Source organism: Lycorma delicatula, chromosome 8 (genome assembly GCF_047948215.1).
Source record: "Lycorma delicatula isolate Av1 chromosome 8, ASM4794821v1, whole genome shotgun sequence".
NCBI classification, from domain to species: domain Eukaryota; kingdom Metazoa; phylum Arthropoda; class Insecta; order Hemiptera; family Fulgoridae; genus Lycorma; species Lycorma delicatula.
Window position 1 is genome coordinate 142,076,206 of NC_134462.1, and position 18,297 is coordinate 142,094,502.

The following is an 18,297-nucleotide window of genomic DNA, read 5'->3' on the forward strand; positions in this document are numbered from 1 at the left end:
GGGATTTTTAAGAGAAACTTTAATATCAAAAGTAATGTTTATATATTAATGCAACTATTTTTGAGAATATCTTGATTATTTAATGTAATATTCTGTTATCTCTTATTTCATAAATCTATAGATAACAAAATTTTACTGTAATTCAATTACAACCTGTAACTTTTTTATTAGCATATTATTTATCACTCCTGTAATTTACTTTTGTCCAATAGAAAAATTTTTATAGTTGAGTTAACTAATACAATAAAATTATACAGATGAGAGAGGTTGTTCATTAAAAAAACTTATCCCTCTACTCAAGTGGCATTTTAATTTCTGAAGGAAAAGCAGTTTTTGGTGAAGCATATATTTAAGCTGATCAATGAAATATCAGTTAGCAGTAAATTGATATCTTCCCCTTTAGAGTTTTATAGATGTATTTTGCACTAAGTCCAGGCTGAAGACAACCAGTGTATTGTGGATGTGTCTGTGGAAAGAATTACGTATGGACAAACCCAAGAGTTCGTGTCATACAGCAGCACAATAAGCCTGTTGTCTTTAATGTCATGGGTCTCCTAATAACTCCTAAAATATATAAATACCAAAACTATAAGAAGGCATGCATGATGCTGTGTTATATTGTATTGAATATGCCTGTTTGATTTGAATTCATTTAAGGAGCAGTTATTTTAAAAAAGTTATCTCATTAAGATACAAACCCTAGCATCAATAGTTGTAATATTGCCAGTCCAAGGTAGTAATCCGGGACACTGAGAAGAATTTGCAGTAGCAGTAACAGTAAGTGAAGAAGCAGGCAAATGAAGACTTTGAAAAGCCTGCAATGTTTCAACTTCTGCAAACAACTGCAATTTATTTTCACCTGTAACTACAGACTCCAAGTTTACACTGCAGTTTAAACCATTAAATATCCGTAGCTGACTTTCACCCATATGTGGAACAACAGCATATGATCCCTGCATAAAAAATTAAATGAATAACTATAATCTATTTCTGTATGATTTATAAAGATACTATGAGAAATATGGTATATGTTTTGAAATCTACATAATTCATATTTGAATTTTACTACTTGAATAAAACATATATATATGTTTCATATATATTTCTGCAACCCTCACAAAAAATTATAATTAATAAAAAATTGTTTGTGTATCTTTAGTATATTTTTTAAATTTAAAAAAAAAAAGTTAATTTTTATTAAACAATAACGGAATTATTTCAATCATGAACGAGGATGTGGCATCTCACGAAAGTACTTTTATGAAAAATTAAGATATGTCTTATCTCAATATTCTGTACTAGGTGGTTTATTTAATAGAATTTAAATTTATTTAACTGTACAGAAGAATAATATGAATCATAAAAAGATTAAGTTCAGTAAAATAATATACACAGGGAGTCAAAAATATAGAAACCCCTCAATAACTTTAAAACCATTCCAGGTAAAATAGTGTAACTTTCAGGATAAGGTGAAGGTCAACTACTTTACCTTTTGACAACAAATAAAATTTTAACCCCTTGGGAAGTGGCCCAGGGGTTGTAACTCAAATATTTTAAATGAGAACACCCTTTTTGTGATACATTGATAATTTAAGAAACTTTTATCACAAAATGAATTTGATAAAATTTGATTAAATGGATATTATTGAATAAATTTAGCATAACATTTGCTTAGTTACTTTTATTTACTTAAAATTTCATTTTAATAAATGTTCAAAATGTCCTGTTTTTTGGCAGTGTGCCAGTCAGTTGTAAAAGGATGACACTGCATTATTCAGTGATTCCCTACCAATATTTTTTTGCTGATTTTCAAATTCTATTTTGTAAATCATCGATAACTTGGGGCTTTTTATGATACGTTTTTTAAGTGGCCCCATAGAAAGGAATCTTGATTGTGACAAGTCAGATGATCTCATTGGACATTCTATTTCACCCCTTTGGCCAATCCATATTTCAGAAAAAAAATTAATTTAAAATTTCATGTACCTGAATACTGAAATGAGGAAGGAAAACATCTCGTTAAAACTAATGTTTTGAATTTGGGGCCAACAACGTTTTGAATGTTTGGAATGATATGGCCAAGAAGGAAAGGCTCATATTTTACTGCATTTAAATTTCCATCAACAAATATAGAAGCTTTCAACTGTCCCTCCAACATTACCTAGCCATACATTTACTTTGACTGGATACTGTATATGTGCACAATACCAGTAGTATGTCACAATACCAATGTGGATAAGTCCAGTATTGACAATTATGGCCACTTACACTGCCATTTCAAAAAAATGTGGCCTCATCACTAAAAAGTACATATGTTGTTTAATAAATCAGGATTTGCAGAAAAATTGTTCATCATAATTTCACACAAGTCTTCAATTGTAGTCATCTTCATAGAGTTCTTGCACTAGCCAAATTTTTAAGAGTTAGAAATTTTCATTTTTTAATGTTAGAATCCTGAACTTTGGCTAATGTTATGTTCTCATCCTGTTGTTCAAGTCGAGGAATGAGGATTCCCAATAAAGTTTTGCATAATCTCTAATGAGTTTTTATTATTTGTTGCAGATTTAGGTCTCTTGTTTTCCCATATAATTAATATTACCTGTTTCTTCAAATGATTGATGGTCTTTGAGCGCTTTTGAAATAGGGTTATGATTATGAAGTGTTGCATTGAACAATTCACCAAGTTCATTATATGACCTAACTATCACCAAAGCCCCTCATCAGTAAAAGTGTGATCCTCTCCTGTTTACAAGTGAAATGTTGATAGCAATGTTAGCAGGCAGCACACAAAAGATTAATTCAGTAAAAAACAATTACAAAAATGGTAAAAAAATGTAAATAACAAAATTGGCTTACAAATATGGTAAAAGCAGATAAAATCAATTAGCCAACTGATCACAATAAATTCTCATAAGAAACTAACAGTGCAGTAATGAAACACTGTAAATACACAACAATGAAGTATGTTTTGCAACAATAGTAAGATACCATCAATGATTAGCTGATCAGTATGATTAGGTGACAATATTTTTATTTATTTACTCTTCTTTTATTAATTTTCTGTGTTAAAAAATAACATTTTTTTAATTTAAAATCTAACTTTTAAAATAAATTTTAACTAAATTAGATTAAATTTTAATTTAATTCAGTTTAATTTTATTATTTGAACTTTGTAAATCTAGTCATTTTCAAAATCAATTTTATCCCACCACCATTTTGAGTTATTTACCTAAAATAAAAAATTGAACCAATGTTTTACTTACACCATTTTTCTTGTTTTAAAAAGACCTTTAAAATGATATTTACACAAAGGATGTTAGCATTTAAGATATTTGAGGTACAACCCCTTGGCCACCCTCCAAGAAGGAGTTGAAATTCTATTTCTGATCAAAGGTAAAGTAGTTGACTGATAGGTTAATCTGAAAAGTTAAGTATTCTATCTAGAACGGTTTTAAAGTTGTTGAGGGATTTCCATACTTTTGACTTGCTCTATATTTACTGCATACATATATATATATATATATATATATATGTCACTTAGCAGGCAAAACCTTTTATGTGTCTTTTTTAAAATTGTTTTGGCCTTTTTCTGACATTTAGTAAGACTTCTTATGTGTTAAACCATGTTTAAAAATGGATAAAAATAATTTTCTAAACCTTCCAAGAGCAAGCTTTCATAACGGTTACTTTGAAAAATGTCTTTCATATTTCACTATTGCTCATTTGAGAATATTTTCATAAAATTGTTGATGTGATGTATTAGCATAAAATTTGTGGTGTGTAAAACCTCCTTTTATGCACCATGCACCTAATGAATTTATAGGTTTTCTGAATTATTGCAGTCTACTAGTGGTAAAGCATCCTATGTGTAAATTATGTATACACACATGAGAAGTAATGTAACATGAGCTAATAAAGAGGCTGTTCAAAAATAGCATAATAACAGTACACTAGACTAACATGACAGTCGGTATTATTATAGTGAAGTTGATCGCATCTTTCAGCTAAATAATGAAGATTGTCAAGCAGATAAACCTACTGACAATGATGAAAAATAAAATAAACATGTAAGACAAAAGGAAACAAGAAAAGCCATCAAAGCGCTAAATAACTTTCCTAAATTTGCCATTGACAGGTTTTTATTTCTAATGTACCATAGGGTTTTAACTTAGTTACCCAATATTTAAATTACAATTACAAAAAAGATCTCACATTGTTCAACACAAAAATATTTCAAGTTGGGGAACCAAAGTTTTAGTCCAATGTTTGCCAAATCGTGTTTCCATCTTTAAAAAGTATTAAGTATTAAAAGTATAATTTTATCATGTCTATTTTGTATCTAGTAATTGACAGTGTATTCTGTGTTGCTGCTCTGATCAATGTTTACCATGAGTTTTTTTCCACAGGTTTCTCTTGATATATAGATATGTGCTCCGTTTTTTAGCAGTGAAGTAGCAATTCCTTGCCACTTCTGACATGATCTTTGTAATGTATTATTATATAACACCTCCTCTATGAAACATGAGACCTTGCCATTGGTGAGGGGGCTTGAGTACTCAGTGATACAGAGTAGCTGGACCGAAGGTGCAACCATATCGGAGAGGTATCTGTTGAGAGCCAGACTAAGGAATGATTCCTGAAAGAGGGCAGCAGCTCTTTCAGTAGTTGTTAGGGGCGTGAGTCAGGACGACTTAAACGGCCATATCAACATCACTCAGTCCTCTGAGTACTGCGCAGCTGAAAGCAATGGAAAACTACAGCTGCTTTTTTCCAAGAAAATGTGGCTCTCTGCATTTTCATATAGCAATGATGGAGGCGCCTTCCTTGGTAAAATATTCCGGAGGTAAACTAGTCCCCCGTTCGGATCTTCGGGTGGGGACTACTAAGGAGGGAGTCACCAGAAAATTAAAAAATAACATTCTACGAGTCGGAGCGTAGAATGTTAGAAGTTTAAAAAAGGTTGGTAGGCTGGAAAATTTAAAAAGAGAAATGAGAAATGGATAGGATAAATGTGGATGTAGTAGGAATTAGTGAGGTTCGGTGGGAAGAGGAAGGCGATTTTTGGTCAGGTGATTTTAAAATAATAAACTCAGATTCAAATAATGGGCAGGCAGGAGTAGGTTTCATAATGAACAAGAAGATAGGGAAGAGAGTAGAATATTTCAAAACGCATAGCAATAGAATCATTGTAATAAGGATAAAATCAAAACCTAAACTGACAACGATTGTTAACGTCTATATGCCTACAAGCACCCATGATGATGATGAGGTAGAGTGTGTATATGAAGAGATTGATGAAGCAATTAAACACGTAAAAGGAGATGAAAATTTAATAATAGTTTGAGATTGGAATGCAAGCATTGGAAAGGGCAAGGAAGGAAATATAGTAGGTGAATACGGGCTGGGCAAAAGAAATGAAAGAGGGGACAGACTTATAGAGTTTTGCACAAAGTATAATTTAGTAATTGCCAACACCCAATTTAAAAATCATAATAGAAGAATATACACTTGGAAAAAGCCAGGCGATACTGCAAGGTATCAGATAGATTATATCATGGTTAAGCAAAGATTTAGGAATCAACTCATTGACTCCAAAACTTATCCTGGAGCAGACATTGATAGCGACCATAATTTGGTGATAATGAAATGTAAATTGGGATTTAAAAACCTGAAGAAAAGGTGTCAGATGAATCGGTGGAATTTAGAGAAGCTTGAGGAAGAGGAGGTAAAGAAGATTTTTGAGGAGGACAAGAAAAGTGTTCAGAAGTGGAAAGAGAAATGAACATTGGTAAAATAGACGGAGCATACAGGAAAGTTAAAGAAAATTTTGGGGTACATAAATTAAAATCTAATAATGTGTTAAACAAAGATGGTACACCAATATATAATACGAAAGGTAAAGTCGATAGATGGGTGGAATATATTGAAGAGTTATACGGAGGAAATGAATTAGAAAATGGTGTTACAGAGGAAGAAGAGGAAGTTGAGGAGGATGAAATGGGAGAAGCAATACTGAGATCTGAATTTAAGAGAGCATTAAAAGATTTAAATGGCAGAAAGGCTCCTGGAATAGACGGAATACCTGTAGAATTACTGCGCAGTGCAGGTGAGGAAGCGATTGATAGATTATACAAGCTGGTGTGTAATATTTATGAAAAAGGGGAAGTTCCGTCAGACTTCAAAAAAAGTGTTATAGTCATGATACCAAAGAAAGCAGGGGCAGATAAATGTGAAAAATACAGAACAATTAGTTTAACTAGTCATGCATCAAAAATCTTAACTAGAATTCTATACAGAAGAATTGAGAGGAGAGTGGAAGAAGTGTTAGGAGAAGACCAATTTGGTTTCAGGTAAAGTATAGGGACAAGGGAAGCAATTTTAGGCCTCAGATTAATAGTAGAAGAAAGATTAAAGAAAAACAAACCAACATACTTGGCGTTTATAGACCTAGAAAAGGCATTCGATAACGTAGACTGGAATAAAATGTTCAGAATTTTAAAAAAATTAGGGTTCAAATACAGAGATAGAAGAACAATTGCTAACATGTACAGGAACCATACAGAAACAGTAATAATCGTAGAACATAAGAAAGAAGCCGTAATAACAAAGGGAGTCCGACAAGGATGTTCCCTATCCCTGTTACTTTTTAATCTTTACATGGAACTAGCAGTTAATGATGTTAAAGAACAATTTAGTTTCGGAGTAACAGTACAAGGTGAAAAGATAAAGATGCTATGATTTGCTGATGATATAGTAATTCTAGCCGAGAGTAAAAAGGATTTAGAAGAAACAATGAACGGCATAGATGAAGTCCTACGCAAGAACTATCACATGAAAATAAGCAAGAACAAAATGAAAGTAATGAAGTGTAGTAGAAATAACGAAGATGGATCACTGAATGTAAAAATAGGAAGAAAAAAGATTATGGAGGTAGAAGAATTTTGTTATTTGGGAAGTAGAATTACTAAAGATGGACGAAGCAGGAGCGGTATAAAATGCCGAATAGCACAAGCGAAACGAGCCTTCAGTAAGAAATATAATTTGTTTACATTAAAAATTAATTTAAATGTCAGGAAAAGATTTTTGAAAGTATATGTTTGGAGTGTCGCTTTATATGGAAGTGAAACTTGGACGATCGGAGTATCTGAGAAGAAAAGATTAGAAGCTTTTGAAATGCGGTGCTATAGGAGAATGTTAAAAATCAGATGGGTGGATAAAGTGACAAATGAAGAGGTATTGCGGCAAATGGATGAAGAAAGAAGCATTTGGAAAAATATAGTTAAAAGAAGAGACAGACTTATAGGCCACATACTAAGGCATCCTGGAATAGTCACTTTAATATTGGAAGGACAGGTAGAAGGAAAAAATTGTGTAGGCAGGCCATGTTTGGAATATGTAAAACAAATTGTTAGGGATGTAGGATGTAGGGGGTATACTGAAATGAAACGACTAGCACTAGATAGGGAATCTTGGAGAGCTGCATCAAACCAGTCAAATGACTGAAGACAAAAAAAATAATTATATAACAATCAGAATAAAAGATCTATTTTAATTAATTTAAATTTGGTGTTATTCGAGTTCATTTAATAGTATTAGCTTTTTGAAGAGCTTTTAACGTTAATTTTATTTAAAATAATAAAATTATTTTAAAATTTACGATAATCAATTAAGTGTATTATTCTTTCCCTTGCAAAAACAAACATCATAATTTTAACACAATATCAAACCACCGATTAATGAAGGTGTTAATGTTGGAAAGTAATATTTCTATTAATTTATTGTAATAAGAAATATGAAAGTCATTAGAAATTATTTATAATCATAAGTGAATAATTTTATCACTGTTTACTAACACCAAAGTTTTTAATAAGATACAGTTTAAATAAGTATTTACTTAAAAATAGTTTATTTCAGTTAAAAAAGTGATTTTTCAGACATTTTTATTGATTCATAATTTGTATCATTAGATTTTTTGATGGATCATTTTGACCCAGTGTTGTAGTTGTAGTAGGTGACATGTAACAGTATCTATTATTAACATGCTTTGATTTTTTTATTTAAAAAATGTTATATTTTAATTTTTTTAAATAAAAGTATATTTATTGTATGTTCTGCTTTATTTTAAATAAATTTAAAATAGTTATTTGTGTTTAGATATCAATCATGATATCTTGATAAATATTCACTGATACTCCTACGTAACATTAAAGAGCAAAACTTCTAATGCGACCAAAAAAAAATTAACTTAGGTATTTATTTATTTAAAGAAGTTCATAACACTCAAAAACATATTTAAAATGACGTTAAAATACATACCAGTTCCATAAAACCACACTTCAAAACATCTACATTGTACTATATTAAAGTTATTAACATTAGTTTCTTTTGGTTATCCTGTAAAATTTTGTTTTAATGTGTAGGAGATTTCATCTGCCAAATGACAATATATATTTTATATGCAGTAGCATGTAAATTAATCTAAACACCATTCTGACCCCAAAGGGGAGACACCCACCATATGACGGATTTAAGCGCCACACCACCCCCTCCGTACCTAGCCCTGAGCGGATTTACCGGAGGTCATCTTCAAAGGCCTCAAGACATATTCCACCTTGCCTCAGACAGGATGCCACCAATCCGACTGCAACACGCAATATTCCCATCGGTGTAAGACACCTGTACAGATCCTAATGTTAACAGAAGTTTTAAACAAGACCTTACCGATTCAGCTGATCCACGAAACCCACATAAAGTAGAGCGAGCCCAATACATAATGCCATCGAGCATACAACAACTAAACAACGCAAACACCATTAAAACAATAACCTAAAAACAACAAACTAAATTAATAAACCAAAAACTTATGCTGTAACCCACAACCAAACCAAATCGAAAGAGAAACCGATTGAAACCTAAACAATCACAAAACAACTAATCGACTCAAACAAGAACACAATTCCAGAGACCTCAGCCTGTAACCAGGTAGCTGCAAATCTAAAAATCAATTTTGCTACGCAACATATCCCGCACACGCACATACGCGGGACATTCATCCGATCCACAATCATGTAACACCAACTTCCCAACTCAAGAACAATTAAGTTATTATTTAATAAGTTACAGTAGGGCTCGGTGGCAGCTCATAGCTAAAATTAGTGGGAGTGCTTCTCCAGAAAATTTTTAGCCTTTGTTTTAAAATTATGTAAAAGGAAACAAACATGTATAAAACGAAAATCCAGAAACTTGATAAAATCCTAAAAGGACAAAATCAAACATTTTTTACTTATTTTAAACTAAATTGTTACAGTTCAAGGTTGATCTATTCGTTTAAAAATGAAATTTATTCTTCTTGTTTTGAAAAAAAATGAATACGCTTTAACACATCCAAGAATATGGTACACGTTTTTTATGCACAACACACACGGAGTAAGAAAAAAATTACCTTCCACTAGCACACCAGGAATGGTACTGCAGGAGCAACAGTGCTCTCTCTCCCTCGCAGCCTTGCGTGCAGCTTAATATGTGCGCATGCGCACAACAGCCAAACACCACGCCACTGCAGCTGTGAAGCGCACAGTTCCATACGAAGAGTTTTGTATCTTTTTCATAAACTGGGGGATGGCTACTGACATTAAGCGTAAGGATTTATATATTGTACAAGAAAGAATTAAAGAAAAAAGAACTTATTATATTAAATGTTATCGATAATATCAAGTGGAAATAGGGACTTCTGCAGTTCCACATTGCCTATACGCGAGCCACCACTGGTAGGGCCTCTCTTAACCGAGGTAATTGGGGAGGTTACCGACCCGAATAACAGAATCTGCGGTTAACAGAGACCTTAAGTTTCGTTCTTAAATTCGGGCAACAAACCATATTAATATTGAATTGGTAGCAGAATAAGCCCCTAATTAAAAATGATTATAACAATATTATTATTTACTTTATTTTACTATATTTATAATAATAGAATCAATAGTCGCTAATCACTCCTGCATCAACTCACAAAATCTTAGTTTGATTTTTAACGAAAAAGTTTGTACTGACAAAAGCTTGTCAAAAGTTATCTTAACATGGTCCACAGCAACGCGATCATAACTCTAATTTCGTTACTGTTAAGTCAAGGAAAGGAACATTCTTTCGTTGTTCTAAATAACGGAGCCCTTTGTGAGAAATACAGTATCTTCATCGTAGCTATTTTTTTTCTTTATTAATCGGTTCATCTTCATCACTGGAGATTTCATTAACCTCTTCTATCACAACTTTCACTATCTCGTCATCTTAAATGTTGGTTACCTTGAATCCGATTCTAATCAGTCTTGCACTTCATTTTCCTTTAGATTTTCTCATTCCAGTTTATTTTCTAATTAAGCACAAAACTACTCATTCATTGGCATAGTACATAAAATTTTCTGATTGTTAACCTGTAGAATATCTGCAATTTTCATGGAGTAGACAGCATCTCGACGAATTTTTTTTTTTTAGTTTTGCTGTACGTCAGACTTTTTGTATCTGAGGCGAAATACAGATTTAAATGATTCGTAGTTTAGTGAAAAGATGCCATGCCTGAGCGGGATTCGAGCCTGCAACCGCAAGATAAAAGGACGATACGCTACTCCAACACAACGGCCGGTCATCTCTCACTGTTCTTTATTTAGAAAAAAGTCATACCGGTGCAATTTGTGAATGTCTAGTAATTAATATTTCTTCTACATTCTTATTCATTTCGCTTACAGGAATAGAGAGACATTAATTCAACAAGTGTACATACACATTTTTTTTATTTCTTCATCATGAAACCATGCCCATATTGTCTCTTTAATGAGGTCAATTTTTATGATGCAGTTCATTTTTAAGAGTCGTTTTTTGAGTACCGCCCAAAGATTTTCAATTGGTTTTAAGTCTTGTAAGTGGCCTGACCTCGAGAATACTAATAAGTTTCGTTCTTCAAAACATTTTCCAGTTTTTTGGCAACATGGCTGGCACCAAATATTGTTGTAATACTCCATTATCTTGTGGGAATTTGTTTTGAAGTTGTGTCATAACCTTTTCCTCCAGAATCTTTTTATATCCATCACTTTTCAACATACCATTTACTAGAAGTAATGAACACCTTCAAATGTGAAACAACCCCAAAACATTTTTTTCTGCAGATGTTAACTGATTGTTGGATATGAGCCAATGATGTATTTTCATCTGATGTTTTTCTAATGTATGGACCCTTTCCCCCTGAACATAAAAATGTGACTCGGAAAACATAACATTTTTCTAGTCTTTGTTTCAGTTAGCATATGATTTAGTCCACAAAAGCCTTCTTTTACAATGACTGTTTAAAAGCTACTTTTTCCGGGGCGATGATAACGTTCAACCGTTTTTCGCCCCAAAAAAAAAAAAGCTACTTTTTAGCAGGTCAACAAGCTTCTTCCGTCCAGCTGCAAGAAGTCAGCGTCTAACAATTGTCACATGTAAATCTGTTCCACTGGCTGCTAATTCTCAATTTAAGTCAACAGAAGATAATTTTGGATCAAGTTTACTCTTTTTAACTAATGACCGATCCTCTGTTGGACTAGTTTTTCTTTGGCCACATTTGCCTTAACTTTGAGGTGAAAAGGAACCAGTTTCTTTAAATTATTTTAAAACAGCATTCACTGGCCCTAGACCAACACCACACTCAGAAGCTATTTGCTGTCACACTGGTTGCCCAAAAAAAAAAAAAAATTTTTTCAAATGCTTTCTTAGAGTTATATTCATATAATCAAAACACACTTTACTAGAAATATGAAATTATGATTTTGTAATAAAACATGAAATAAACTTTCACAAAACACTATTGCATGAGAATTGCTAAATAACCTCACATTGCACAAACAACTTAAATGGGTGTGTGTGTGTGTGTGCGCGCGCATATGTTCAAGCAATGTAGCCACAACATAAAAATAAGCAAAAATTTCCTGTGTTTACATTAAAAACTGCACCCTACTGTATATATACATAATGTTTTTAATTTTATTACATAAGCATCATTTGATATAACATACTGCATACTAATATCCCAGTAACAGAAACACATTCCATTCTTAAAAACAAAGTAAAACAACAAAATACCATAAGAACATAGCTCAGAAGACATAAACTACTAAAGATTATTATAAAACAAAATTATGTTACATTCCAGACCAAATTTTCCACTGGCCTTTCTATTAACTCTCCTACCTAGATGAAATCTTTCTATAATACATGCATACTCATCTACAGCTAATATACTTACAAAATATACTGGCACATATATTCGTTGATGGTACATCATCTTATTGTACGGCAAGATGAAGTGAACAACTGATCATCCTTAAATAAAATTCACCACAAATTAAACCTTGTACCCAAATTCAATCACAAACAAATAAATTTTCTTTATCCCAGTCAACATATAAATTAATAAAAACATCCTTTCAAAATATTAGACAACCAACAATGACAGAAATTCTAATTCACAATATCTCAAATCATCCAACTTTACATAAATATCTGCTTTTAGAAGTATGATTTACAAGCATAAGTATCCAACATACCCATGTCACCTGAAGACCACATAATAAAAATAAAAATGTTAAAATATCTAACACATAACGACTGATATAACTATACATTCACTGATACTGTCTTACTGATACTATTCTAAACTTTTCTAATGATTTTGGACACCAAGTTACCTCAAAACAACAGGATTACAAAAATCAGGAAGTTTTTTGATCCATTACAGCACTCCCTCTGTTCATATAATAAAGTCAAAGAGCCAGGAAGTTATCTGTGTATCAGAGGTAAAAGGCACTGTCACAAATGTTAAATTTTTCAGAACCAGTTGAATGATTCTTTTACATGTTATCTTAAATTTTGCACTTTTATCGACATACTCTTCGTAAACTTTTTATATGGTATAGTACATACAGTTTCCACATATCTAACATACATATTTTAGAGGTGGTAATCTTTAAAAATACTGTTTAATTACTGGACTTAGTGCCTTTTACCTCTGTGATAGCGACTGTATAGGAGATTATTATGCAAGCATTATGTCCTATTAGGAAATTAAATTCAGTTTACAACATAAGATAGTTTTATTTGCGTTCCCATTGTTTTATTACACTACAAAATTTTTGCAAAAAAAGTTGAAAAATGTAACATTAAAATATAACATTTTAAAAAATGTAAAAACGTAATACAAAGTACTAAAACTAAAATTTCAATTTTCATCTACATATGATCTACTTCTTCTTAATCTACATAATACGCAAGATTTGTGTTCCTATTGTTTTATTACCACAAAATGTTTGAAGAAAAAAGTAAACAATGAAAAACAATATCAGGTTTTAAAAATAGTAAAACTAAAATTTCAGTCTCTTCATCTCCTGGATAGTCTGCAGCACTCTTTGTGTATCTCAAACTTTTATAGAAGGGATGACACCATGGATAAAACTTCAGCAGGGATAAAATCTGATTGTATTTTTCTGAAGAAATAGGCCTTTTTTTTTTCTTTTTCCTGTTTAGCCTCCGGTAACTACCGTTTTAGATAATTCTTCAGAGGATGAATGAGGATGATATGTATGAGTGTAAATGAAGTGTAGTCTTGTACATTCTCAGTTCGACCATTCCTGAGATGTGTGGTTAATTGAAACCCAACCACCAAAGAACACCGGTATCCACGATCTAGTATTCAAATCCGTGTAAAATGAAGAAATAGGCCTAGATTCTTTAGCATTTACTTTCAGAGTTTGTGGAAATTCAAAAGCTTTTCAAGTATTTCTCTTTAAATCTACTTCCTTAAAATCATTTTCTGAAGAAATTTTGTAATAAAGATGGCTAGTATTTTCTTGTATCACTTGGAGATGAATACATTATGACAGTTGACGTTTTTCCTTACATCCATTTTTCTGTACACTGTAGGAGAATCTCCTTCACTGTACAAAGACTTAAAAGTTTTTGAAGTCCGGTAATACCATGTTGTGTACAGTGAATTTTTTGGCATTTGGCTAATAGCACTTTGCCAATTGCAAGTTGTTAATATGGTTAAATGTGGAAATGTTTTTGTTTTGTGTTCAACCAGAGCATGGACTGTGTCTGCTTCCATGTGCGTATGACCTCACAGTAGAAATTTATGATTAATTTCTTTAACCTGACTGTATTTATTTAGAATCCAAAAATAATACAAGATAACAGACATATTTATTCTGCCCAAAACAGTTGTCCGTCCAAATAGTTATTTTGTTCGTCACTGAATTTGGAATAACAGTATCTGCCCATTTAAGTATAGCAGAGGCAATCTCATTTCCTCCACATCCTGCCTTTGGCTCATTACACATAATACATTGTGCTGAGCCATCAGATGAATCGTACAATGTAAAGTTGAACGTCCACAACTTTCTTCGGTAGAAACTTTCACTATTTGATAACATTGGTGTTGCAAAACACTTCTGAAGATCAGCAGTTATTACTTTATGGCTAGAGTTTTTCTTTGAATCAGCAGTATCACTAGATTTTTCTTCATATTGGGTTTTTGTCTCTTGGAAATGATCATTATAATTTGATGTGATTTTCTCTTTTTGTTCTTCAGATAAATTACATTTCAACTGAGCAATGTACGAATCACATACATCGCAGGTATCACTTTCAACAGCTTTAAAAGACAAATAGAATTTTTTATTAAAAATATCAGAGTATAGCCATTTTTTTTCTAATACACAGTGGTCTTATATTATGTCAACTATTCCTCCTTCTCGTCTTTTCTTGATTGCATTAATAACTTTATTTTACACACAGAGTATGTTTAAAAACATTGTTTGGCAGATCCTAACTTTTTGTTTATTTATTACAAAACTGTACACCAAGCTTTGGTTTCTACCTTCCTTTGGCCATAAACGGTATATTTCTTTCACCTCAATACGAACTAATAAATTGTCTTTTTAATATTAACATCTTTCCCTTCATGCCAATATTCCTTAAATTATCTCTATTCTTTTATTTTGTGGAATTTTTTTCCCACATTTAAATTTACAGTTACATGGAGGCTTCATTTTTCTTGCAGCAATGTTCTTCCCTCTTTTGTTAATATACTGCTGCATGTCTCAACTTCCACTTGTTACACATCCATTGTAGTGGCTGACGCTGATGTTTTCTACTTCTGTACTTTCTTCATCTGGGCAGTAGTTTACATATTCATCTCTGACATCGATTTCACTTTTACACAAATATAAATCCTCATTCAAGATATGGTATTTTGTCATGGATAATAGGTCATCAATATCTAAACTTCCATCTTTTTAAACAGGAAGACTTTAGTTTGTCCAAAATTAACATTTTCATTTGGTTTAAAGAAGTTACCATCCATAAAATTAGCATCCATTTCATCTGAAATGATTAAAATAATAATTTTATATTATGTTATAATTTAAAACAATCTTTACAAGTTTGTAAATCTTAACAAAGACTGCAAACAAGATTGACAAGTTTGTAAAACTACAGTAGTTATAGATTACTTATTATGTCTCTTGGTGGTAAATCTGAGCAAAATTATTTTGCATTTCATAACAAAAAAGCTACTGAGAATAAATTCCTTTTAAGTAGTTAACTTGCCTTGTAGTTTTTTATTACTCTGGTCTAGAAAGTCATATTTTTTTAGGTTATGAATTTCATAATACATATTGTTTCACTTAATATTATAAGTTAATTTAAAGCAAAAATACAAAGGTATTTTATTCTTGGTATTTTTAGATATAGTATTATTTTGTACTCTTACCTTTATTTTCCTGTATGTTATCTTTTGTTTCCTCCAAAGCAAGGTTTACAATCATCAATTCACGAGAGATTATGACACTTTTACATAAATTACTTTTTGAATTCATTTTAATGATAGTCATATGATAAAGAAGGGAAGCAAACAAAATGTACATACAAATGTATTCGTAATGTTCACAGACAAGTTGGACATAGTGCTAGCTTATTCTCAGTTTCTGGAGGTAAACAGCTACATGTCCATATAGTGCTCTTTACCTCGCAAGCATGTTGGTACATAGTGCCTTCCGGCTAAATCTGTTATTTTTTAGGCTTAGGACGTAATGCTTTGTATCTCTGAAAAAGTAAAAAAAAATTGCATAGGAAACTGTTAAAACCTTCATTTCATAAAAAAATGGACATAGTGCCGCCTTTTACCTCCAATACACAGATATATTACAATTAATTAAAATTGTAACTTTAATATTACAAACATCCTGCAAATACTATCACATTTCAATATATGGCACAACACTTTTAAAAAGGTGATACTAACCTGAGCTTGGAGACGAAGTTCCACTAATGCAGAAATAAAAAATGCAACAGCTGCTAATATGCCTCCAGCAGACAATTTTTGTAATGGTCTAGTCAAAAGTTGACATCTTGCCAAAAGAGGATAAAGAACAGATTCAAATAGTGGAATAAAAACAAGTATTAATAATGGGTTCATGACTTGCATTTGTTCTGGTTTTAATGTATACCAGCCCAATGTTCCATCCATATTTGTTGCTTGGAATGTCCATCTTGAACCCTAAAAGAAGTATGAGATAATAAAATATTTCTTGTAGACAGTACTCGCATAGCAGAAAAAACCATAAAGCACCATACTACATAATACATAAAAGCTTCATTCATAGCAGAACATGAAAGTTTTTATAACTTTTTTTTCTATGGAGCAGAAACTAAAATCTAACAAAAGTCAAAAATAAGAAATTTTAGAGTAATCAGGTTAACATATAATTATGAATTATAATTATGAATTATTTTTTATATTAAACTACAACCTGATTTTAAAGATGTACAAAAACTTTAAACATTATTCTAAAATGAAATATTTCAGATAATATATGTTATAAATTTTATGAACAAAGCTTGAAATTGAGCTGTTTTGATGCTAAAAAAATGTATATTCAACGTTTACAGGTAAGTGATGTGTGTGATGAATATTACATTATTATCATGCGTACCTGCTGATCAAATAAAGCCCAAAAAACAGGAAGTGGAAGATATAAAAACATCACTTGAAGTAGTGCTTTTGTTTCTTCTATAAGTGTTTTATCAAATTTATCTTCAGCAAAATCTAACCAATGTTCTTTATTTTTATCTTTACTAGCTATTCTCTTTTTCACAGCATACTAAAGAAAAGAAAGAAAAAATATTGGTAAATGCAGAATGAATCAGTTCTAACTAAATAACAAAAATGTTTAGTAACATATACGCAGAAAATCCAATAATATGACTTCCATAATTATTAGAGAGGTGTGTTAAAAATAATTTGCAGGACAAATCAGTCCACCCAAAGTTTTGGATTAATCGCATTGGTTTTTCTCTCTCTCACCTTTATCAGACAACAGTAAAGAGAAAAAATACACACAGCAGAATGCAGAATTCATATTTTATTAGAACAATATAAACTGAGCCTGCCAGTTATATAATATTAACACGCTGATTTCTAGGTTAGTTGGTCTTAGATTCAATTTCTGACAAAGGTCATGGAATTTTTCCACTTATTACTTCACCCATCTCATTTTCATATCTAAAACATACATAAATTAAATTAAATAACCAAAATTAAATTAAAAAATAATTAAATAACTTTATTTTTTATTTTTTTTTAATTTGTCAAGAAGCACTTGCCAATTCCACTTCATCCCAACCATAAAAATGATGATTTTTTTCCTAATACCAATCTTATTTATACCCAGAATAATTTTAGTAGTGTTTTTATGATCATAAAAAATGTTATTTTTTTAAATTTTCAAAAACAGCAAGTAGATAGGAATATGAGTAAGCCCAGTTACCATAGTGGAAATATTTTAAAGAAATTTTAAAGGTTTTTATACAAAAACATTTTTATGCTAAAAAGGGGATTTTAATTTTTAATAAATTTTTTAATGAATGTAAGCAGGTGAAGCCAACAATCCTCTTCAAATGATGAGAAAGCACAGATTCAGTTTCATTCTTGAAGGAATGAAACTGAATCTCATCCTCATTTAAAGAGTATTAAATTAAATATAATACAAATTCTACTTCACATATGTATTAAATATATGCATACTTCATGAAGCTTTTTCAGATAAAATACATAAACTTATCATTTTAAAGAATAAATAATAAAATGATATAGTTTTAGACTTCTCTAATTCATTTCTTAATATGGTGCCTCAATTTCTTTTTCGTACTTGATAATTTTCCATAAAATCAAATCAGTATACTAAAAGGAAATATACTTAGCCTTTGAGTTCATAAAGG

The 18,297-nt window shown here is 31.3% G+C and overlaps 1 protein-coding gene across 1 annotated transcript in view; it reads right to left on the reverse strand.

Moving 5' to 3' along the window:
• The window catches only part of LOC142329548 (peptide transporter family 1-like), a 60,900-nt gene that overhangs the window by 16,262 nt on the left and 26,341 nt on the right, over positions 1 to 18,297 (reverse strand). The window contains exons 7-9 of the mRNA XM_075374219.1: positions 17,013 to 17,180; positions 16,328 to 16,576; positions 699 to 953 (exon numbers count right to left, since the gene is read on the reverse strand). Of these exons, the coding sequence (XP_075230334.1) occupies positions 699 to 953; positions 16,328 to 16,576; positions 17,013 to 17,180 (672 nt within the window). The remainder of the gene's footprint in view (positions 1 to 698; positions 954 to 16,327; positions 16,577 to 17,012; positions 17,181 to 18,297) is intronic.